General features: G+C 37.1%; 1 protein-coding gene across 1 annotated transcript in view; it reads left to right on the forward strand.

Moving 5' to 3' along the window:
- Positions 1-23,653, forward strand: part of BDP1 (B double prime 1, subunit of RNA polymerase III transcription initiation factor IIIB) — an 86,201-nt gene that overhangs the window by 57,327 nt on the left and 5,221 nt on the right. Inside the window, exons 27-38 of the mRNA XM_065873651.1 lie at positions 3,848-3,884; positions 4,370-4,462; positions 4,573-4,575; positions 5,778-6,000; positions 6,356-6,507; positions 12,149-12,299; positions 12,508-12,688; positions 14,825-14,879; positions 15,257-15,443; positions 16,196-16,400; positions 21,358-21,397; positions 22,863-23,127. Of these exons, the coding sequence (XP_065729723.1) occupies positions 3,848-3,884; positions 4,370-4,462; positions 4,573-4,575; positions 5,778-6,000; positions 6,356-6,507; positions 12,149-12,299; positions 12,508-12,688; positions 14,825-14,879; positions 15,257-15,443; positions 16,196-16,400; positions 21,358-21,397; positions 22,863-23,127 (1,592 nt within the window). The remainder of the gene's footprint in view (positions 1-3,847; positions 3,885-4,369; positions 4,463-4,572; positions 4,576-5,777; positions 6,001-6,355; positions 6,508-12,148; positions 12,300-12,507; positions 12,689-14,824; positions 14,880-15,256; positions 15,444-16,195; positions 16,401-21,357; positions 21,398-22,862; positions 23,128-23,653) is intronic.

Genomic DNA, 23,653 nt, shown 5'->3' on the forward strand with positions numbered 1-23,653 from the left:
TATTCATTCATCTGTTCATGGACATATAGGTTGTTTCCATCTTTTGGCCATTATAAGTAATGCTGCTATAAACATTTGTGTACAAGTTTCTGTATGGACATATGTTTTCATTTCTCTTGGGTACCTTTCTAGGAGTATAATTGCTGTGTCATATGGTAACTTTGTTTAATCCTTTGAGGAACTAGCAAACGGCTTTCCAAAGCTGCTGCACCATTTTATATTCCTACCAGCAGTGTATGAGGGTTCCAATTTCTTCACATCCTGACAATATTTATTTGGTTTTTTGGATCTAACCATCCTAGTAGGTGTGAAATGGTACCTCATTATGGTTTTGATTTGCATTCTCTATTGATTAATGACGTTGAGCATCTTTTCATGTGCTTTTATTGGCCATTTTTATGTCTTCTTTGGAGAAATGTCTATTTTGAGTCTTTGCCCATTTAAAAATTTTTTTGGTCTCTTTGTCTTTTTTTTATTGAGTTGTAAGAATTTTTTTATATTCTGGATACAAGCTCCTAATCGTATATGTGATTTTCAGATATTTTCTCACATTCTGTGGGTTGTCTTTTCATTTTCTTGATGGTTTCCTTAGAGCAGGGGTCCCCAACCCCTGGGCCGTGGACTGGTACAGGTCCGCGGACTGGTACAGGTCCGCGGACTGGTACAGGTCCGTGGCCTGTTAGGAACCGGGCCGCACAGCAGGAGGTGAGCGAGTGAAGCTTCACCTGCCGCTCCCCATCGCTCCCCATCACTTTCATTACCACCTGAACCATCCGCCCTCCTCCCCCATCCATGGAAAAATTGTCTTCCACGAAACCGGTTCCTGGTGCCATAAAGGTTGCGGACCACTGCTTTAGAGTACTTGGACTTCAGTTATCTATTTTTTTTCTTTTGTTGCTCATGCTTTTGTTGTCATATCTAAGAATCCTTTCCCAAAGCCAAGGTCCTGAAGATTTACTTCTGTTTTACATTTAAGTCTTTAATCCATTTTGAGTTAATTTTTTTTTTTTTTGGCCACACCACACAGCTTACAGGATCTTAGTTCTCCGACCAGGGATTGAACCCGGGCCCCCAGCAGTAGAAGCACCAAGCGCCAACTGTTGGACTGCCAGGGAATTCTCCCCATTTTGAGTTAATTTTTTATATGGTGTGAGATTAGAGTCCCACTTCATTCTTTTGCATATGACTATCTAGTTGTTGCACCATTTCTTTGAAAAAACTGTTCTTTCCCTATTGAATTGTCTTTTATTTTTGTCAAAAATTCGTTGGCTGCAGATATGTGGACTCTCAATTCTATTCCATTGATTTATTTGTCTGTCTTTATGCTGGTGAGGCTCTATTGATTTGTTGCTTTGTAATAAGTTTTGGAATTAATAAGTGTAAGTCATCCTATTTTATTCTGTTTTTAGGATTGTTTTGGCTATCATGGGTCCCTTGCAATTCCATATGAATTTTGAAATCAACTTGTCAGTTTCTACAAAGACATCAGCTGAGATTCTGGTTGGGATTGCATTGAATCTGTAGATCAGTTGGGGGAGCAGGTGTTGCCGTCTTAACAATGTTTGAGTCTTTCAGTCAATGAACATGGGATATTTTCCCATTTACTTAGCTTTTCTTTGATTTCTTTCAACAGTGTTTTGTAGTTTTCAGAGTATGAGCTTTGCATTTCCTTAACTTCATTTTCAAGTATATTGTTGTTTTTGATGCTATTGTGAATGGAATTGTTTCCTTAATTTCATTTTTGGTTTGTTTATTGCAAGTTTATAGGAATACATTTGATTTTTGTATATTGGTCTTGTGTCCTGCAACTTTGCTGGACTCATTTATTAGTTATAATAGTTTAGTGGATTCCTTAGGATTTTCTACATATAAGATCATGGCATATGTGAATAGAGATAGTTTTACTTCTGTCTTTCTGTATTACTTTTGTAGGGCTGCTGTAACAAAGTACCACGAACTGGGTGGCTTAAAACCACAGAAATTTATTCTGTCATAGTTCTAGAGGCTAGAATTCCAAAATCAAGATGCCCCTGGTGATGGGTGCTTCTGGTGGCTCTGAGGTAGAAATCATCTTGGGCCTTTCTCTTAACCTTCTGGCACTTGCTGGCATTCCTTGTCATTCGTTGGCTTGTGGCAACACAAGTCCAACCTTTGCCTCCTTTGCCACATGGTGTTGTCCCTGTATGCGTGTCTGTGTTTCTTTTCTTATAAGGACACCAGTCTTATTGGAGTAAGGCTAACTCTAATCCACTATAACCTCATCTTCACTTGATGACACCTAGGAAGACCCTATTTCCAAATAAGGTCACCTTCACAGTACTGGGGGTTAAGACTTCAACATATCTTTCTGAAAGACATAATTCAGTTTATAACACATTCCAGTCTGGATGCCTTTTATTTCTTTTCTTGCCTAATTACCCTGTCTAGAACTCCAGTACAATGTTGAATAAAAGTAGGGGAAAGCATCCAGTCTTTCATCATTAAGTTTGATGTTAGATGTGGTTTTTTTCATAGATGCCCTTTTTCAAATTGAAAAAGTTCCATTCTGTTCCTAGTTTGTGTGAGTGTTTTATCATGAAAGAGTGTTGGAATTTGTCATATGCTTTTTCTGCATCTCTTGAGATGATCATGTAATTGTCTTTTATTGTATTGATATGATGTATTACATTGATTGAATTTTGGATGTTAAACCAAAAGTTGCATCCCTGGGATAAATTTTACTTAGTCATGGCACATAATTTTTTTTTTGGATATTTATTTATTTTCTTTATTTTTTTGGCTGTGTCAGGTCTTCGTTGTGGCACATGGGCTCCAAGGTGCGTGGGCTCCATAGTTTGTGGCACGGGGACTCTCTTGTTGAGGCACGTGAGCCCAGTAGTTGTGGCACGCGGTCTTAGTTGCCCCGCGAAATGTGGGATCTTAGTTCCCCGGCCAGGGATCGATCCCCCGTCCCCTGCATTGGAAGGTGGATTCTTTACCACTGGACCACCAGGGAAGTCCCCATGGCATATAATTTTTATATGTTGTTGGATTCAGTTTGCTAGTATTTTACTGAGGATTCTTTTGTCCATATTCATAATAGATACTGGCCTATTATCTCTGATGAATCTGACACCAGGTTCTTGTGGTATTAGGAGCTGAAAGCCCTCCAAATGGGGCCTTCAGGGAGAAGGGACCCTGTTTTCCTGGCCGCAGCAGTCTGAGGTGGAGTCTACCTCACTGAGCTGGAAGGAGGGAGAGAGCAGTCTTAGCTCAAATACCACAGACTTTCACCTTTGTTACTGAATTTTCAACAATTTTATCGAATATATGTGCATCTTACGCCCTTAGGACCATTTCCAGAGGCTTTAAATGGTGGTTCTTTAATAAGTTTTACTAGTTTCATTGGGGAGAGGGTCAGCAGAGCTCCTCATGCTGTCATGCTGGACATAGATCCTATAACGTCTTAATTTATTAAAATTCATTTAATTTTTAAGCCACCTAGTAGTGTAAAAAACTTGTGATATTGTTCAGACCTTGGTTTCCATTGAGTCAAAACTAGCAGCAGATGTGACTAAAGTTGAAGGATTATGAAATTGAAGAAGTAAGAAAGGCAGATGCTTGTTGCATATGATCAGAATTAAAATTTGCATATAATACAAGCAAAAGGTAAAAGAAGGAGCAAGAGATGAAAATATTTGGCTTTTAAATGATTTCTGTTCTTGTTTATGAAATTCTATGAATAATTATAAATTTCCACTCCACTGTAACCAAAAGCATAGAAAGACCTGTAAAATGTAGTGCTTTGAGATATGGAACATGTGTTTGGGAAAATACCTAAGCTATTACTTTTCTTTTCCTCTTTTAGGAAATGACCACAGGTGAACATTCCCAAGCTGAAACAGGTAACGGTTAATAAGGAAACAGCTAAAAATACTTGGTTAACACCAACGAACAGAGTGATTTAATAGTGGTGGTAATTAGTAAATGAGTCAGTTTGCTGGAGAATTGAATGAAAAGATCCAGCAGTTTGAATATGTTATCTCCAGGAGAAATTTGGGTTCTTGGAATGCTACTTTAGAGAGTGATTAAATGTTTGATAAAGAAGTATTTATTTTCTCTGATTTGCACAGATGTCTTTCCTTTGAAGGTATTAAGTTATTTAACGAGAAGGAGGCATTTTCAGTGAGTAAAAGTCAACAGTTGATGCTCTATTTATAGTATATAAGCTGAATGAAACACTACCCTAGTAAGAGGTTAGTGGTATGGAGGGTTTTGAAACTTGTTACTAGAGGATAAACACCTAAATTAAAATTCTTTTCTAAGCAACCAAACATAAATTTCCCGATTCATTTTTCTGTTTTAATGTTGATCTGGTTTTTTTCACAAGGTACCAACGATGGAAGCACTGAAGCTGCCATAACTTTACTTACAATGGGAGGTCTGGTGTTGCAGTCAGAGATCAGTACAGAACAGAGTGATGGTAAGAATAAAAGATAAGTCCTACCAAAAAAAGAAACCTTTAAAATCCAACTTTTAAGAAATATACCCATATTTGAATATTAAGTGGATATCTGCCTTTTACGTTTGAAGTTGGTATCACTGTGTTATTTTTCCAGAAAAGGTAATATGTATGCATTGATCCATCCTACTTACTACTTACTTAGCCCTCTAATGGCCTCCATTTCCATATAGTGCACTGGGTTTATTAAGGATAATTTGTATTTGTAGAATAGTTAATCTAGTGAATCCTCTACCTTTATCATCATAAACATCATTGGTTAACTGAACTCCTTGACCACTGATCTTTTCACACATGCTTCTTTAGTGAAGGAGCCACTGCTTTAGATAGTCTTCACAATTACATGACAGTCAAATACAGTATGAAGGGGCAATATTAGTTATTGAGATAATTTAGTTTAGACTATTCTGTTAGTTTGGACTGAGCCAAAAAATATGTCAACCCAGACTCTTAGTATTTTATTTTCGGCTTATGGCCTTTACTATCAAAGTACCTTCTACTTTACATTAAATGGATAATCATGTTACTTATAATCCTGTTAATCATTTTAACTGCTGATGAGTGACCTGCCATTTGTTTTAAGTGTCAGATTTCTTGGCGCATAACTGTATATTTATCAGGAAAGTCTCTGATTTGTGTTCCTTATAGGGCTCCTTTTTCAATGGCAGAGTATCGCATTGTAGCCTGTCACAAATATCTAGAATGTAAAATACAGGTTTTAAAAAATTATAAATGAAGATAATCCTATCTGGAAATTCATCTGAGGTTATATAGTTACTGAAAGTAACAAAAAGATTTATTTTTAATTATAATAACAGAAAAGTTTCAGTCTATAAGAATTATTAAACTTAGCACATGTCAAATCTCTGGCATGAAATATGAGGTCATAAATTTAAACTTGGAGCCAAAAAGAGCAGACTTTAAAAATAACATAGATAGTTTCTCAAATGTGTTTTACCCATTTTATCATTCTGCTAGTCCTCTCCTAATGAACTGAATAAATCTTTAACACATTGTTTACTCAAAAAAAAAAAAAAAATTAGGGAATTCCCTGGCGGTCCAGTGGTTAAGACTCCCCGCTTCCACTGAAGAGGGCACGGGTTCAATCCCTGGTTGGGGAACTAAAATCCTGCATGCCACGTGGTGCGGCCAGAAAAATAAAATAAAATAAAATAAAAATAACATAGAATTTTACCGTTGCTGCATGTTGAAGGATTTATTTGGACATCTGTTTGTATTTGGTCAATTTTAATTTTCTGTTTTTTTTCTGCAATAGGAGTATGTGTACTTCCTGATGTTCATTCAAACGATAAAACCCATATTCCTTTTTGCCCAGATAATACGAATCTCAAAATTGTTCATGAATGTCAGGAACCTTCTTCACCTATCCGTAGTGCATCTCCATCAGTAGAAGAAAACAAGATTATATTGGATGAACAAAGTACTAAAGAAGAAATTGGTTTAATGGAAGAAGTAAAGGAAAACTCTATATCGTCCAGGTTTATTTTGCTTTATTAAACTATTATTGTTTTTTGAGTTTTACAAAATAAATTAGTGTTCAATTAATAAATATATATAAACCAACCATCAATTTGACCAATAGCTTTGAGTAACAAATAAATGTAAGGTGGGCAGTGCTAATTTTTCACCCTTTAAAGTAAGGTTTAGCAGATTTTGATTTTAGTTTAATGGTTTGCATATTAAAATTACCACAGTGGGTGTTTTAAGCATTATTGAAACAATTTTATGTAAATATAGTCCCAGTTTTACAGACATGGTCCAGATTCTTACACAGAATCCTGAGAGAATTCTTACACAGTTGATTAATTTCTCTTTCTTCCCATCTCTTTCTAGGACAACTTCAGAAGTGACCAGTAATTTGAGAATGAGAAGTAGATTTGCCAAGCCTAAGCCAAATCTTAAGAAAATTTTAGGGACCAGCAGGTTTGGTGCTCATCGGGAAGTTCCCAGTTTGTTTGTAACTGAAGAAGTGGAAATTCAAAGAGGTAAACTTTATTGTTCCCCTGAAAGTTACAAAATTACTTTGACCCAAGAAATTTCATTAGCATTTCAAATGGAATATTCAGTTGTTACAATTATTTTAACTATTAAAAAGTTAAAACATACAGAAAGTAGAATGAGCCATAAAATAAATACCCATAAACCCACCAACTAGTTTCACTAATTATTACCCTTTCACTATATTTACTTGATCAAACTTTCTCTTCATATATATTTTTTTCTGTGTGTGTTTATACATGAATACTCAAGCAAACATCTCTTAGGCATACATTGCATATGGCAAAAAATAAGACAGTACCCAAAAGTCAAAAATTTTAAAACCTCCCTCTTGGTTCCCAGCCCCTAATCCCATTTCCAGTGTCAGTTTTTATTGTAGACTTCTAAAAATGTTTTATACACATATGCATCTAAATAAGGGTGTGTGTATATACACACAAGCACCCATATATATACATACACACATACATATATATGTATACACATGTATATTCCTTTCAGCAAGAACAAAAATACATGTATACTGTATCATATATACTATTCAGCACTTCTTAAAAATAACATATCTTGAGCTAATTCACATACCATAGAATTCACCCATTTAAAGTGTACAAATCAGGATTTCCCTGGTGGTCCGGTGGTTAGGACTCCACGCTTCCACTGCAGGGGCACGGGTTCAATCCCTGGTCAGGGAACTAAGATCCCATAAACTGTACTGAGTGGCCATAAAAAAAGGAAAAAACAAAGTGTACAATTCAATGGTTAGTATATTCAACTTTTGAGTATTATAAATAATGCTGCTAAGAACAGTCATTTATAAGTTTTTGTTTGGACATATAGTTTTATTTCTCTTGAGTTTATACCTACAAGTAGAATTGTTGGGTCATGTGGTAATTCTGTGTTTAACCTTTTGAGGAACTGCCAAACTGTTACAAAAGTGGCTGCACCATTTTATATTTTCACCAACATTCAGTGAGGGTTTCAGTTTCTCTGCGTCCTCCCAGACACTTGTTATTATTTGTCTTTTTGAGTATAGCTATCCTAGTGGGTGTGAAGTGCTATCTCATTGTGTGTGTGTGTGTGTGTGTGTGTGTGTGTGTGTGTGTTTTAATTGGGGTATAATTGCTTTACAATGTTGTGTTAGTTTCTGTTGTACAACGAAGTGAATCAGCTATATGTATACATATATCCCCTCCCTCTTGGACCTCCCTCCCACCCACCCACCCCCATCCCACCCATCTAGGTCACCACAGAGCACTGAGCTGAGCTCCCTGCACTATATAGCAGGTCCCCACTAGCTATCTGTTTTACACATGGTAGTGTATATATGTCAGTCCCAATCTCCCAGTTCATCCTACCCCCCCTTGCCCCCCCGCCCATGTCCACATGTCCGTCCATTCTCTACATCTGCGTCTCTATTCCTGCCCTGCAAATAGGTTCATCAGTACCATTTTTCTAGATTCCATGTATATGCATTAAAATATACAATATTTTTCTCTTTCTGACTTACTTCACTCTGTATGACAGATTCTAGGTCCACCCACATCTCTACAAATGACCCAATTTCGTTCCTTTTTATGGCTGAGTAATATTCCACTGTATATATGTACCACATCTTCTTTATCCATGCATCTGTTCATGGGCATTTATGTTGCTTCCATGTGCTGTCTATTGTAAATAGTGCTGCAATGAACATTGGGGTGCATGTGTCTTTTTGGATTATAGTTTTCTCAGGGTATATGTCCAGTAGTGGGATTGTTGGGTTTTACTGTAGTTCTATTTTTAGTTTTTTAGGGAACCTCCATACTGTTCTTCATAGCGGCTGTATCAATTTACATTCCCACCAACAGAGCAAGAGAGTTCCCTTTTCTCCACACCCTCTCCAGCATTTACTGTTTGTAGATTTTTTGATAATGGCCATTCTGACCGGTGTGAGGTGATACCCCATTGTAGTTTTGATCTGCATTTCTCTAATAATTAGTGATGTTGAGCGTCTTTTTATGTGCCTCTTGGCCATCTGTATGTCTTCTTTGGAGAAATGCCTATTTAGGTCTTCCGCCCTTTTTTTTTTTTTTTTTGTGGTATGCAGGCCTCTCACTGTTGTGGCCTCTCCCGTTGTGGAGCACGGGCTGCGGACGCACAGGCTCAGCGGCCATGGCTCACGGGCCCAGCCGCTCCGCGGCATGTGGGATCCTCCCAGACCGGGGCACGAACCCGTGTCCCCTGCATCGGCAGGCAGACTCTCAACCACTGCGCCACCAGGGAAGCCCCCACCCATTTTTTGATTGGGTTGTTTGTTTTTTTTTTTTTTGATACTGAGCTTCATGAGCTGTTAGTATATTTTGGAGATTAATCCCTTGTCAGTTGCTTCGTTTGCAAATATTTTCTCCCTTTCAGAGGGTTATCTTTCTGTCTCGTTTATGGTTTCCTTTGCTGTGCAAAAGCCTTTAAGTTTAATTAGGTCCCATTTGTTTATTTTTGTTTTTATAGTCATTACTCTAGGAGGTGGGTCAAAAAAGATCTTGCTGTGATTTATGTCAAAGAGTGTTCTTCCTGTGTTTTCCTCTAAGAGTTTTATAGTGTCTGATTTTACATTTAGGACTTTAATCCATTTTGAGTTTATTTTTGTGTATGGTGTTAGGGAGTATTCTAATTTCATTCTTTTACATGTAGCTGTCCAGTTTTCCCAGCACCACTTATTGAAGAGACTGTCTTTTCTCCATTGTATAGTCTTGCCTACTTTGTCATAGATTAGTTAACCATAGGTGTGTTGGTTCATCTCTGGGCTTTCTATCCTGTACCATTGATCTATATTTCTGTTTTTGTGCCAGTACCATACTGTCTTGATTATTGTAGCTTTGTAGTATAGTTGGAAGTCAGGGAGCCTGTTTCTTCCAGCTCCGTTTTTCTTTTTCAAGATTGCTTTGGCTATTCGGGGTCTTTTGTGTTTCCATATAAATTGTAAAATGTTTTGTTCTAATTCTCTGAAAAATGCCATTGGTAATTTGCTAGGGATTGCATTGAATCTGTAGATTGCTTTGGGTAGTATAGTTATTTTGACAATATTTATTCTTCCAATCCAAGAACATGGTATATCTCTCTGTTTGTGTCATTTTTGATTTCTTTCATCAGTGTCTTAATAGTTTTCTGAGTACAGGTCTTTACCTCCTTAGGTAGGCTTATTCCTAGGTATTTTATTCTTTTTGTTGCAGTGGTAAATGGGATTGTTTCCTTAATTTCTCTTTCTGATCTTTTGTTGTTAGTGTATAGGAATGCAAGAGATTTCTGTGCATTAATTTTGTATCCTGCAGCTTTACCACATTCATTGATTAGCTCTAGTAGTTTTCTGGTGGCATCTTTAGGATTCTCTATGTATAGTATCATGTCATCTGCAAACAGTGACAGTTTTACTTCTTCTTTTCCAATTTGGATTCCTTCTCTTTCTTTTTCTTCTCTGATTGCCGTGGCTAGGACTTCCAAAACTGTGTTGAATAGTAGTGGTGAGAGTGGACATCCTTGTCTTGGTCCTGATCTTAGAGGAAATGCTTTCAGTTTTTCACCATTGAGAATGATGTTTGCTGTGGGTTTGTTGTATATGGCCTTTATTATGTTGAGGTAGGTTCCCTCTATGCCCACTTTCTGGAGAGTTTTTTTCATAAATGGGTGTTGAATTTTGTCAGAAGCTTTTTCTGTATCTCATGAGATGATCATATGGTTTTTATTCTTTAATTTGTTAATATGGTGTATCACATTTGATTTATATTGAAGAATCCTTGCATCCCTGGGATAAATCCCACTTGATCATGGTGGATGATCCTTTTAATGTGTTGTTGGGTTCTGTCTGCTAGTATTTTGTTGAGGATTTTTGCGTCTATGTTCATCAGTGATATTGGCCTGTAATTTTCTTTTTTTGTGATATCTGTGTCTGGTTTTGGTATCAGGGTGATGGTGGCTTTGTAGAATGAGTTTGGGAGTGTTCCTTCCTCTGCAATTTTTTGGAAGAGTTTGAGAAGTATGGGTGTTAGCTCTTCTCCAAATGTTTGATAGAATTTGCCTGTGAAGCCATGTGGTCCTGGACTTTTGTTTGTTGGAAGATTTTTAATTGAAGTTTCAATTTCATTACTTGTGATTGGTCTATTTATATTTTCTGTTTCTTCCTGGTTCAGTCTTGGAAGGTTATACCTTTCTAAGAATTTGTCCATTTCTTCCAAGTTGTCCATTTTATTGGCATATAGTTGTTTGTAGTAGTCTCTTGTGATCCTTTGTATTTCTGCGGTGTCTCATTGTGGTTTTGATTTGCATTTCCCTGTTCACTAATGATGTTGAGTATCTTTTTATGTGCTTATTTGCATATCTTCTTTAGAGAACTGTCTCTCAAGATCTATGCTCATTTTATTTTATTTTTTAAGATTTTTTTTTTTGATGTGAATCATTTTTAAAGTCTTTATTGAGGGCTTTCCTGGTGGCGCAGTGGTTGAGAGTCCGCCTGCCGATGCAGGGAACGGGGGTTTGTGCCCTGGTCTGGGAAGATCCCACATGCCGTGCAGTGGCTGGGCCCGTGAGCCATGGCCGCTGAGCCTGTACTCCGCAACAGGAGAGGCCACAACAGTGAGAGGCCTGCGTACTGCAAAAAAAAAAAAAAAAAAAAGTCTTTATTGAATTTGTTACAGTATTGCTTCTGTTTTGGTTTTTTTTTTTTTTGGCTGTGAGGCATGTGGGATCTTAGCTCCCCGACCAGGGATCAAACCCGCACTCCCTATGTTAGAAGGCAGAGTCTTAACCACTGAACTGCAAGGGAAGTCCCTATGCTCATTTTAGAATTGAGTTATTTGTCTTTTTATTATTGAGTTCTTTATATGTTAGTGCTGTTTTTAAACATTAATATATTGAAAAAAAATCTTTCCGTATGATTGCATAGTGCTCTTACTTCATTTTCTCAATAGCCTCACTGTATTTTCCATGTCCCCTCCCTGCCAAGGTCCCAAGGGTACTAGTGGGAGCAGGAAAAGCAGTGTAAGTGGTAGGCTGCCTAGATTATATTCAACCCCTTATGTAGAAGATCTGGATGGTTAGCATCATCTTTTCCCTGTTTTGGGGTTCTTGATCCCTGGGATTTTCTTTTAGCCAACAATTCCTGTGGTTCAATTAGTTAATTCATTACTTTGGCTTGATCGGTACCCGGAAGGTCTCTCAGTTTGCAGACCCCAGTTACTTCTTTTATACAAACGTCATTTTCTTCCGCTTTTTGACATTATTCATTACAGAACAGCTCCCTCCCCAACACTTCCCCCAAGGTGGAACCAGCCAGGCCTCATGTGTACCCACCTCTAAACCTCTTCTGTATATGGGTTTCTGATTATACTGCTATTACAGTGAAGTAGAGATACAATAGCTGTGGCTGCCAGGAGTGAAATATGTGCAGTGCAAACTCGTTAATTATCTCATTTATGTTAAAAAGTGTAATTGACCCAGACCACCTTTTTGCCATGTGAATAAGCTTGCTTTTTGGATTAAGGGAAGTTTGGAAGAGCCACTATGTAGTGATCTTTGAAAACAGAATATGTTTCTAATATGGAGATTTTGACTTTACTATTTTGGGCTATATTTTAAATGTATTTTTTATTTAAGAAACTGAGAAAAATGCTTCTAAAGGGAGAGAATTAGAAGATAAAAACCTTGAATCAGTTACAACAGCAGAGAGTAAGGAGCAGAGCAAATTGGCATCTGTACACGGTATTGAAGAAACCAGTATTTCACAAGAAACACGCCTAACTGGAAGGTAAAAGAGGAAAGATATTCTGGGATTTGATTTATATTCTTTGTCAACTATAGGCATAAGCAGTAGCTGTAAGAATTTGTTCGGTTGCATTAAATCTATCTTAAAAGTTTGAAAACCATTAAATTAGATGAACTTTGACATACCTAGCTTTAAACATAGTTCTGTGGTTGTCTCCTTGATTTCAGATACATACTAATCTGTCTTTCAGAGATGAAGATGAAGAAGGGAGGTCTGCAGAGGTTCAGCTGTCTTCAGTTGCTCCTGTTGTTTCGTCTGAGTCAATGCCCCACACACTTGGTTTGGGTATGGGTCTTGGTGAGAGTTCTGTCGAAGAGCCCCTGGAAAAGGACTCTAACGGAGACAGTGTGCTTATACTTCATGTGCCAGAGGTAAAAGAATGTAAAATATAACGGGGTGGCCAGCTGTTTATTCCTTATTTAAAACGTTAAGTTCTAATTTACACACAATAAACTTTATCCTTCTTAGTGTTCAGTTCTACAGATTTTCATAAACATTTATAATCATATAACCAATACATGAACAATTCCATCACTCCCCAACTTTTCCAGGGTCCTTTTTAGTTACTCCTTCTCTCCACCCCCCACCCCTGACAACCATTTTTCTTTCCCTATAATTTTGCCTTTGCAAGAATGTATTGAATATGTTTTTATTCTCTGGAACATAGAGATAAAATAACCAATATCTAGCTTTGTTGTAAAGGCTTTGAAAAAGGAAGTGTTTTGTACAGAGAGAACTCTTGCTTCTTAGCCCCTGGGTCTGAGAAGTTCATTCTCAGAGCAAGTGTTTATTGAGATGTTGCGTGTGCAATACTATGTGAGATACTTGGAACACAACCTTGTGAGGAACAGGTGAGTAAATGAATGGTTAAACTCAGTCTGATAGGTGTTATGAAAGAGAGTTGTGTGAGACTCAGTTGGAGTGGCCCTCAACCCAAACCAGCGAAACTAATCTGGTGGGGGCAGTGGGCAGAGCCCAGGCATTAGCTTTTTTTTTTTTAAAGTTCCCCAGCTTATTCTAATGTGCACCCAGCACTGAGCAAATCCTTGATCTGGAAGAACAAGTATGAATTAGCCAGTTACAGAGAGAGGAACATGTACAAAGAACAAGTGTGAAACAGTATGACATGCTCAGGGACTGTATAAGTAGCTATGAGTGGAATATAAATGAAGAAAGTGCTTAGAGATGAAGTTAGGTAGCCTGGGGACAGATCATAAAATGAATTTTTATGGCTTGCTAAGGAGTTTGGGTTACATCCAAAGTTATGGGATTTTCCCCTACCACCCAACTTTTTAATTTTTACTTTTTATTTTGAAATAATTTCAAATTTAGAGAAAAGTTGCACGAATCTTACATAGAAATCTGTTAACATTTTGCCTCATTTGCGTGCATATCTAGCTCTAAATGTTATTTTCTCTCTGTGTTGCTCTCCATCTTGGTAGGTACTTTAAAACAACTAAACCATCAGAAAGTAAGTTGTAGACATGAGTCTTCACCCACAAATACTCCAGCTTGTATCTAAGACCAAGGATATTCTCTTACAGAAAAATGACAATACCATTACCACACTCAGTATTACCATACTACCTAGCATTGATTTAATAATAATGTGTAATATACAGTTGCAACCAAACCTCTTACAGTGCATTTAGCTGTCATTTCTTCTTACTTTTTTAATCTAGAGTAGTCCTCTTGCCCTTTTTCCTCTTTTCTGTACTTGACATTTTAGAAGAGTCCAAGTTAGTCTATAATCTGGATTTCTTTTACTGCTTCCTCCTTATTAGATTCAGGTTAAACTTTTTTTTTGCAAGAGTACTACATAGGTGATGTTTTGCTCTTCTTTTGCATCATATCAGGGGACACATAATGTTGGTTTTTCCCATTATTGGTGTTGCTGACTGATCACTTGGGTAAAATGGTACCTACCAGTTTTCTCCATTATAATTGCATCTTTTCCACTTAGTAAGTAATTTAGTATGCATTGATGATTCTTGCCTGAGTCAATTACTGACATTGTTGGTTGCAAAGTGAAAGTTTTAAGATCTTAAGTAGTAGAGAATTACAATTGGAATTGCATTTGAGAGAAAACAATGTTTACAGTTTTGTGGAAAACAGATTGGAGGGAGCCATGCTGGGGGCAAGGAGACCAGTTTGCTTCCATATACATGTCACCTACTAATGGTACAGTGGCTGCTGTGATGGGGATAGAGAGAAGTTTGAAGTGTTTGGATCTCCCTTTTCTGTTACTTCAAAAATCATTTCATAGCCTACACGTATTTAACAATTTAGTCATAATTCCCTTGTGTATATATATGTGTTTATTTAAAGGAATCAAAATTTTATTGGTACAACTAAAAGTTTCAAAACACTTGAAAAATTCTTTATATAGGTTAGATAAGTTGTTGACTTTTGAAACAATAACTGTTCACAGTATCACATTGTCAGGAAAACTTTTTAAAACTGAGATTTGGTCAACCTCACTCTTTCATTTTAATTTTTTATGGCAGTGTAGTATTCCAGAAGTCCAACAAGAGAATATAAACAATCCTCAAGACCTAACAGGTATGATAATCTGCTTCAGTAGAGCCTTAGAACCTAATAGTATGTTTTTTATTGCCCATTTGACTATGGAAAAACAAAGCAGTTTTTGTTGGTCTATGTTGGCCTTAAATTAAAAAAACAAAAAAACTTGAAGTATTTTGTATATAAGTTTTGTTATTCAGAATTATAAATCTTAAAAAAAAAGGAATTATAAATCTCCATAGTGAATCATCTTTATCCTTTACGAAATTTTTATTTATTTGTTTCTTGAGGGGTAAAATTTAGTTTTTTATTCTTCGGGATAAGTTGTCATGAGACGTTTTAGAAGTGAAATAAATTAATGATTTTCTGTCATTTCATGGTTCAGCTTTTCATTACTAACTTTTAAACTTTGATAATGAATCTAGTTGCTAATGTACATCAAGAAGGTGAGGATGAACAAGCATTCATTTTAACTCTGGTGGAAATCCCAACCAATGCAGTAGAAGAATTTGCTGATACCACTATGCAGTTAATGCCAAACCCTTTACTGCCAGCCCCCATATTGGTCAAATCAGTGAATACAGAAGAAAGGGGGGACATGAGGTAATGAATCAACTAAACTGTTTTTGCTACGGGGTAGGGGTGCTTTATGAATTGAATAGTATTGATTGAACAAGCCATTCACCAACATTATTTGTAATTGTCATGGAGATCTTATTTAGTAATTATGTGGTAAATTAGAGAAGAAATTACTGATTTTATATCTGATAAAGATGCCATTTAAATGTATAATATAATACTTTTGTATGAAACTTTGTTGGCATTTTAAGTATTTTGAAAGCTAAAAAAATTGAGCAATCTGAATCATAAAATAGCATCTGTTAAAGGTTACTTTGTATACATTTATATATTTTTAAAATTTTGAAATAAATATACATTCACAGAAAGTTGCAAAAATAGTACAAAGGATACATTTTAAAATATTTTTGATATTTATTTTAATTCTTTGCTGTAGAATTCTTAAGTTGTATTTTAATAGTCATTGGTTAAGATGCTTTATTGTCTATCAAGTAACATTAGAAATTGAAGCCTTTTATATTAGGAAGAGACATTTTAGACTAAAATTTAACTTTACTGACAAAGAAAACATTATTTTTATGCCTCAGATTTAATTCAATATTATGGAACTTAAGTTGTGAGTTTTTAAGTATGAATGGAGCTCAAAACTAACATTTTTGTGGCCATGGCCATGTATATATTAGTTACTTTGAAGTGTTTTGGCAGTTTTCATTGAAATAGCTCAGGCTTTAACCTCATAAAATAACTAATTTAATGTGTGTGTATTTTCTATGCAGTATCAGTTTTCCAGTAACTTCAGCTGGTCAGGATGACATGTGTTTATCTAATTCTGGAAGAGATGATTCCAAAAAGCCTCCTGCTAATTTGGATCTTGTATCTAGGAAGAGATTTCACTGTAGGCTTGACGAAAGTGACCATGTTCCTCCTGCCAAAAAAAGTTCACTCACTTTAAGAGATGCTTGTCAAAAATATACCTCTGAGGTAAGATGGAATCATTAAGCAAGTAAGACGGCCATATTTTAACAGATCTATTTTTCTTTTTCCTTTAGACTCTTTATATAAAGATAGCTCTTAGGGGCTTCCCTGGTGGCGTAGTGGTTGATAGGGGCTTCCCTGGTGGCGTAGTGGTTGAGAGTCCGTCTGCCGATGCAGGGTACACGGGTTTGTGCCCTGGTCCGGGAAGATCCCACATGCCACGGAGCGGCTGGGCCTGTGAGCCATGGCCGCTGAGCCTGCGCGTCTGGAGCCTGTGCTCCGCAACGGGAGAGGCCACAACAGTGAGAGGCCCGCGTACCGCAAAAAAAAAAAGATAGCTCTAATACTTTTTACCATAAATAATCCAGATAAAACCAGTTTTGGATTTTTACTTTCAACCAGTTCTAGGTGAAAATTGATGGATATTAATCAGAAAACCCATTCCCAGCTCAGTGTCATTGGCTAAAAATTAAGCTGAAAGCATCATACAGATGTGGATTTTGGCTGTACCACTTAACAGCTGTGGGATCTTAGGCAAGATTCTTCACTTCTCTGAATGAGTTCCCTGCTGTGTAAAATGGTAATAGTGATATCATCACTACCATTATCATAATGCTTAAAGTTTCCCGTTGCTCTTAGGAATAAAGCCAGAACCTCTAAGCCACTGTTTTTGTTTGGCTGTTTTCTGTGTCTAATCTCATCTTGTGCTGGTCTCTGCCTCGCTAGCCATATTGACCATCTTTCAGTTTCTCAAATGCACCGTACTCCTCATGTCCCAGGCTTTTCTTTTGCTGTTTCTTCATTTATGAAACATTCCCTTGCAAAACACAGACTTCTTTAGCTCAGTCGTCACTACCTCAGGGACACCTGACTGCAGATTCAGTTACCAGCCACTGTGTTGTAAGTTTCTTAAGCACCCTCTTGTTTTTGTTTCTGGTAATCATCATAAGTTACTACACTATAGAACAACACTATGGAAAAATTAGAATCTATATTCTCTAAGGGACAGTTGAAGACCAGTAGTCCTTAGATGATAGTAGACAACAGAGGCGGTGTATTCTGCCATATCTGATTGGTTAAAAAGTGGTATCCTGGAATAGTTTTTAATTTCTTATGAGTAAGGTTGAACATCTTTTCATATGCTTAAGAACCAGTTGTATTTCCTTTCCTTTGACGTGACTCTATACTCTTTACCCATTTTTCAGTTGGGTTTGTTGATCTTTGTCTTGTAGATTTGGAGGAACTCTCTGTTTTGTATGTCTGTGATATGAGTTGCAAATTTTTTTTTCTCAGATTGTTGTCTTTTAATTCTACTTTTTGTGATTTTTCTCATACAGACTTCTTCTGCTAAACTTTTTAATGTGAAAGTTTTCAAACATTTAAAAAGGTAGACTGGCAAGTATAATGTATCCCTATGTATCAGTCATCCTGTTTCAACATTTTGTCAGCATTCCATGCAGACACTGTTTCATTTTATTTTAAAAGTATATTTAATGACATGGAAAAAAGATCAGAGTACATCACTATATGCAAAACTAGGTCACCAGTTTAAAATAGGCCATTTAAAAAATGATAGATATACATTGATGTGACTGAATATATAAGAAAAGTATGTATAGTGCCTCTTGGGCCTGTTTGTGGCTTTTATTTTCTAAACTGTTTTCAGCATTTTAACGATAAAAAATTGCTTATAAATAGCCAAAGTTATAATTTTAAATGCTAGAATGTATATACACTGTACTTAGATAGACATGCAAATACTTTTTATTTTTCTGTAATCAGATATATCAGTCTTTTGGGGAATTCCCTGGCATTCCAGTGGTTAGGACTCGGGTGGTCTCACTGCTGGGACCTGGGTTCGATCCCTGGTGGGGAACTAAGATCTCGCAAGCCGTGCAGCATGGCCAAAAAAAAAATTTTTTTTTATTAGCCTTTTTTTAAAAAATTAATTTATTTTTGGCTGCGTTGGGTCTTCATTGCTGCGCACGGGCTTTTTCTAGTTGCAGTGAGCGGGGGCTACTCCTTGTGGTGCACGGGCCTCTCATTGCGGTGGCCTCTCCTGCTGTGGAGCACGGGCTCTAGGCACACGGGCTTCAGCAGTTGTGGCACGTGGGCTCAGTAGTTGTGGCGCACGGGCTTAGTTGCTCCGCGGCCTGTGGGATCTTCCTGGACCAGGGCTCGAACCCGTGTCCCCTGCATTGGCAGGCGGATTCTTAACCACTGCGCCACCAGGGAAGTCCCTATTATTCTTTTTATGTATAGCTTATGGAGTGTGTTATACATTGAAGGTCTACCTTGAATTTAATATAAATTCTTTTAATTAATATTATTGATTTGTATAGAATTTATTTTGGTTTTAAGAACAGTGGAACCAACTTAATTTTCACCAGATGCCTATTCGTCTGTCCCAGCACCATTTATTGAATAATTCATCTTTTGTCCGCTGATTTAAAATTCTACTTTTGGGGACTTCCCTGGCGGTCCAGTGGTTAAGGCTCAGAGCTTCCACCACAGGGGGCAAGGGTTCAATCCCTGGTCAGGAAACTAAGATCCTGCATGCTGCACGGTGTGGCCAAAAAATAAAATAAAGGTGTATTTTTAAAAAAATAAAATGAAATTCCACTTTTGTCAGATATTAAATTTCCATACATATTTGGGCATATTCCTGAACTTTCCTTTCTTCTTCATTGATTTACCTATTTGTTCTGGGGCCAGTATCACACTGTTTTAATTATTGTAGCTTTTAAGTGCTTTACTATCTTAAAAAGGGATAGTCTGGGGGTTTCCCTGGTGGCGCAGTGGTTAAGAATCCACCTGCCAATGCAGGGGACACGGGTTCGAGCCCTGGTCCAGGAAGATCCCACATGCCGCGGAGCAAGTGAGCCTGTGCACCACAACTACTGAGCCTGTGTTCTAGAGCCCGTGAGCCACAACTACTGAAGCCCTCGTGCCTAGAGCCCGTGCTCCGCAAGAAGAGTAGCCCCCACTCTCCACAAATAGAGAAAGCCTGCGCGCAGCAACGAAGACCCAACACATCCAGAAGTAAATTAATTAAAAAAAAAAAAAGGGATAGTCTGTCCCTCTCCCCATCCCCCAATACAATTTTCTTCTTTTTCCAAGTTTTTCCTAGTCGCTTACGTTTTTTCTTTTCTCTTGGCTGTGTTGGGTCTTCGTTGCTGTGTGCGGACTTTCTCTAGTTGCATCGAGCGGGGGCTACTCTTCATTGTGGTGCGCGGGCTTCTCATTGCAGTGGCTTCTCTTGTTGCGGAGCACGGGCTCTAGGCGCGCAGGCTTCAGTAACTGTGGCTTGCAGGCTCTAGAGCGCAGGCTCAGTAGTTGTGGCACATGGGCTTAGTTACTCAGCAGCATGTGGGATCTTCCTGGACCAGGGCTAGAACCTGTGTCCCCCGCATTGGCAGGCGGATTCTTAACCACTGTGCCACCAGGGAAGTCTGCTTATATGTTTTAAAGTTTATATTAATTTCAGAATTAGCTTATTCAGAGCTTAAGAAAAAAACCCTATTGGTACTTGTGTTAGGATCATACTAAGTTGACAGATGAACATAGAGAAAATTGACATCATAAATGTGATGTTGAATCTTCCTGTCTAGAAACACAGTGTGTCTTTCCAATTGTTTAAGACTTCTTTTGTGTCTGTCTCTCAGGGGTATTTTAAGTTTTTCTTCATATAAATCTGGTACATTTCTTATTGGATTATATCTAAGAATTTTATCTTTTTTGTTGCTATTATCATTGAGTTCTTTTTAATCTAGAGAGCTTTACTGAATTACCCTCATTGTGTGTAGTAATTTTTCAGTTGGTTCTCTTGAGTTTTCTTAGTAAACAGTCATATCATCTGCAAATATAATTTTAATTATTCTCTTCTGCTTTTTACACCTTTAATTTCTTTCTTTTCTAATTATATTGGGTAATATAACTTTAAAAAATCAGAAAATAGTCCTGATAGTGGACAACATTTTCTTATTCCTGACTTTAATGGGAATACTTCCAGTGTTTATGAAGTGGGATGCTGCCTTTCGGATTGCAATAGTTGTATTTTACGGTGTTAAGAAAATGCCTGTCCAATTTTACAGGTTTTTTTTTTTTTTTTTTTTTTTTGCGGTACGCGGGCCTCTCACTGTTGTGGCCTCTCCCGTTGCGGAGCACAGGCTCCGGACGCGCAGGCTCAGCGGCCATGGCTCACGGGCCCAGCCGCTCCGCGGCATGTGGGATCTTCCCGGACCGGGGCACGAACCCGTGTCCCCCGCATCGGCAGGCGGACTCTCAACCACTGCGCCACCAGGGAAGCCCTACAGGTTTTTTTTAAGAATGATATTATTGGACACTTTTCCTGCAAATAGAGAGATGATATTATTTTTCTCCTCAGATCTGTTGATTTTTATTAATATGTTTTATAATATTAAATCATCTTTGTATTCCTGAAACAAACTTTTTTTTTTTTTTTTTTTTTGGCTGTGCCTCCAAGCTTGTGGGATCTTAGTTCGCTGACCAGGGATTGAACCCGTGCCCTCAACAGTGAAAGCGTGGAGTCCTAACCACTGGACCGCCAGGGAATTCTCAAACAAACTCTATTTGATCGTGATGTTTTAGTCTTTCGATGTGCTGCTAAATTATGCTTGTCATATTTCATTTGATATTTTTGCACTGATTTGAGACTGGTTAGTTGGTATCAATATGATGCTTGATTTATAAAAGGCATTTGGAAGCTTTCCCTCTTCTGCTATGCCGTGGAATAATTTAAATAATAGTTGCAGTGTCTTTTTCATAAATGTTTTGTAGAATTCCCATAAAACATGTCTGACCCTAGCTTTCTGGGAAATATAGGTTTTCTTTACTTAAAAAAGAAAGAAGGAAATAAGATTAAGAAAGAAAGAAGGAAATAAAATTAATTTTATTTGACAAATAGATTTCTAATTTTTTTTTGTAAATTTTCTTAAAACAGGTGTGTTCAAAGGAAGTAATCAATGTTTTGGAGAAAACAGGTGAGTAAAATAAATTTTAATGTGGTTGCATTTTGCTAAGTACCCCTGATTATTTTTGATATATCTTGTTTAAATTTGGGATTGAAGCAGAGTCTTGCTCATTTTTCTCTAAGAATCACGCCTTTATTATTAGAGGTTTTTCTTCCCTTCTGAGATCTTAGATTTGGCACTTTGGTGGCCATGAAAAGCTACTTTCATCCTGTATTTAATAGAAAATCATATAGTTCCAAGATTTCCTGTAAAAGCTCAACAACTACATTTAAGGAATTAGAAAGCTGGGTATTAAGGAGTTTTTATAGGTCCTTAGCTTTATCCTTTTTTGTTTTTAATTAATTTTTATTGGAGTATAGTTGATTTACAATGTTGTGTTAGTTTCTGCTGTACGGTAGAGTGAATCAGTTATATATATGTATAACTGATACATATGTATATGTATAACTCCACTCTTTAAGATTTTATTCCCATATAGGTCATTACAGAGTATTGAGTAGAGCTCCCTGTGCTATGCAGTAGGTTCTTATTAGTTTTCTATTTTATATATAGTAGTGTGTATATGTCAATCCCAATCTACCAATTTATCCCTCTCCCTAGCCCCCGCCCTTTCCCCCTTGGTAACCATAAGTTTGTTTTCTATATCTGTGACTCTATTTCTGTTTTGTAAATAGGTTCATTTGTACCATTTTTTTAGATTCTACATATAAACAATATCATGTGATACTTGTCTTTCTCTGTCTGACTTAATTTCACTCAGTATGACAATCTCTAGGTCCATCCATGTTGCTGCAAATGGCGTTTTTCGTTCTTTCTTATGGCTGAGTAATATTTCATTGTATATGTGTACCACATCTTCTTTATCCATTCCTCCGTTGATGGATATTGAGGTTGCTTCCGTGTCATGGCTACTGTAAATAGTGCTGCAATGAACATTGGGGTACATGTGTCTTTTCGAATTATTGTTTTCTCCAGTTATGTGCCCAGGAGTGGTATTGCTGGATCATATGGTAGCTCTGTTTTTAGTTTTTTTAAGGAACCTCCATACTGTTCTCCATAGTGGCTGTGCCAATTTATATTCCCACCAACAGTGCAGGAGGGTTCCCTTTTCTCCACACCCTCTCCAGCATTTATTGACTGTAGATTTTGTGATGATAGCCATTCTGACCTTAGCTTTACCCTTAATTAGAAAGTGATCACTTTTTCATTTTGCTAGTTCAAGAAATATTTATGGAGAAAGCTTTTCTAAGTCAAAATATATTGATACGACTATTTTACATCTGAAGGTAGAAGCTGTTACCATAGCTTTTACCCATTATAATATTCCTAATAGTCCACTAATTTTTAATTTAGCTTACTCTTATTAGGGTAGGTTCATGATAGAATATCATGGGTTTTCTTCTTCAAATATTGCAATTTAATTGAATGTATTAATTTCCATATGTGTGCTTACCATTTATTTTCTTTTTTGAAGGAGAGTCTTACAAGGGACAAGGTATCTTCCCTACCTCAGGAAACACACATACAATTCCAGAACCTCAGAAAGAGCAACTTGAACCAACTTTTCAGAGTATCAGATCTAAACCTCTTGATAAAATAACAGATACACAAGAAAAGAATACATCTCAGTTACCTCAGGATGAGATAGGGGTGTCTGATAAGGAAAAAAGAACTTGTGCTGCTTCTAAGTCTGAACAAATGGATAGCATCACATCGTCTTCAAAAACCCCACTATCCAGGTATCATGAGAAAGTCTTTAATAAATGTTTCTCTCTCTCCATTTTTCTCTCTCAGTATATAAATATAACCTATATGGAATAGGTGTAACATGTATAACGACTAAGTCCAGTACTAAGGATGGTGTTTTGTAATCATACCCCTCTGTCAGAAATGTAAAGGGAAGGGGTGTCACCAAAGGAAATACAGTAAGGTCAGACACTTTTGGAGGACATCACATATGACTAGAGCTTCACTTTAAGCGCTGAAACTTTGATTTTAGATAGAAAATCTTTAGAATTTAGTATTGCACACTTTCTTTTCCAGATTGTTCATGGTTATTATTTTAATAACTATTTATTCTACCATACAGTAGCTGCCAGTGCAGATGTAGATGGTCTGAGACATAGGGCTAACATCAGAAGTAGCTCTGGAGGTTGTTTTATTGAAGTCCCAAATACTGTGTGCATTTTTCTCTCTTGTGGCATACCAGAGAGGTAAACCCTGGCTTTCTCCCTATAACACTAAATGTGGAATTTAAGCCCAAAG

The sequence above is a fragment of the Phocoena phocoena genome, chromosome 3 (genome assembly GCF_963924675.1).
Source record: "Phocoena phocoena chromosome 3, mPhoPho1.1, whole genome shotgun sequence".
Lineage (NCBI taxonomy): Eukaryota > Metazoa > Chordata > Mammalia > Artiodactyla > Phocoenidae > Phocoena > Phocoena phocoena.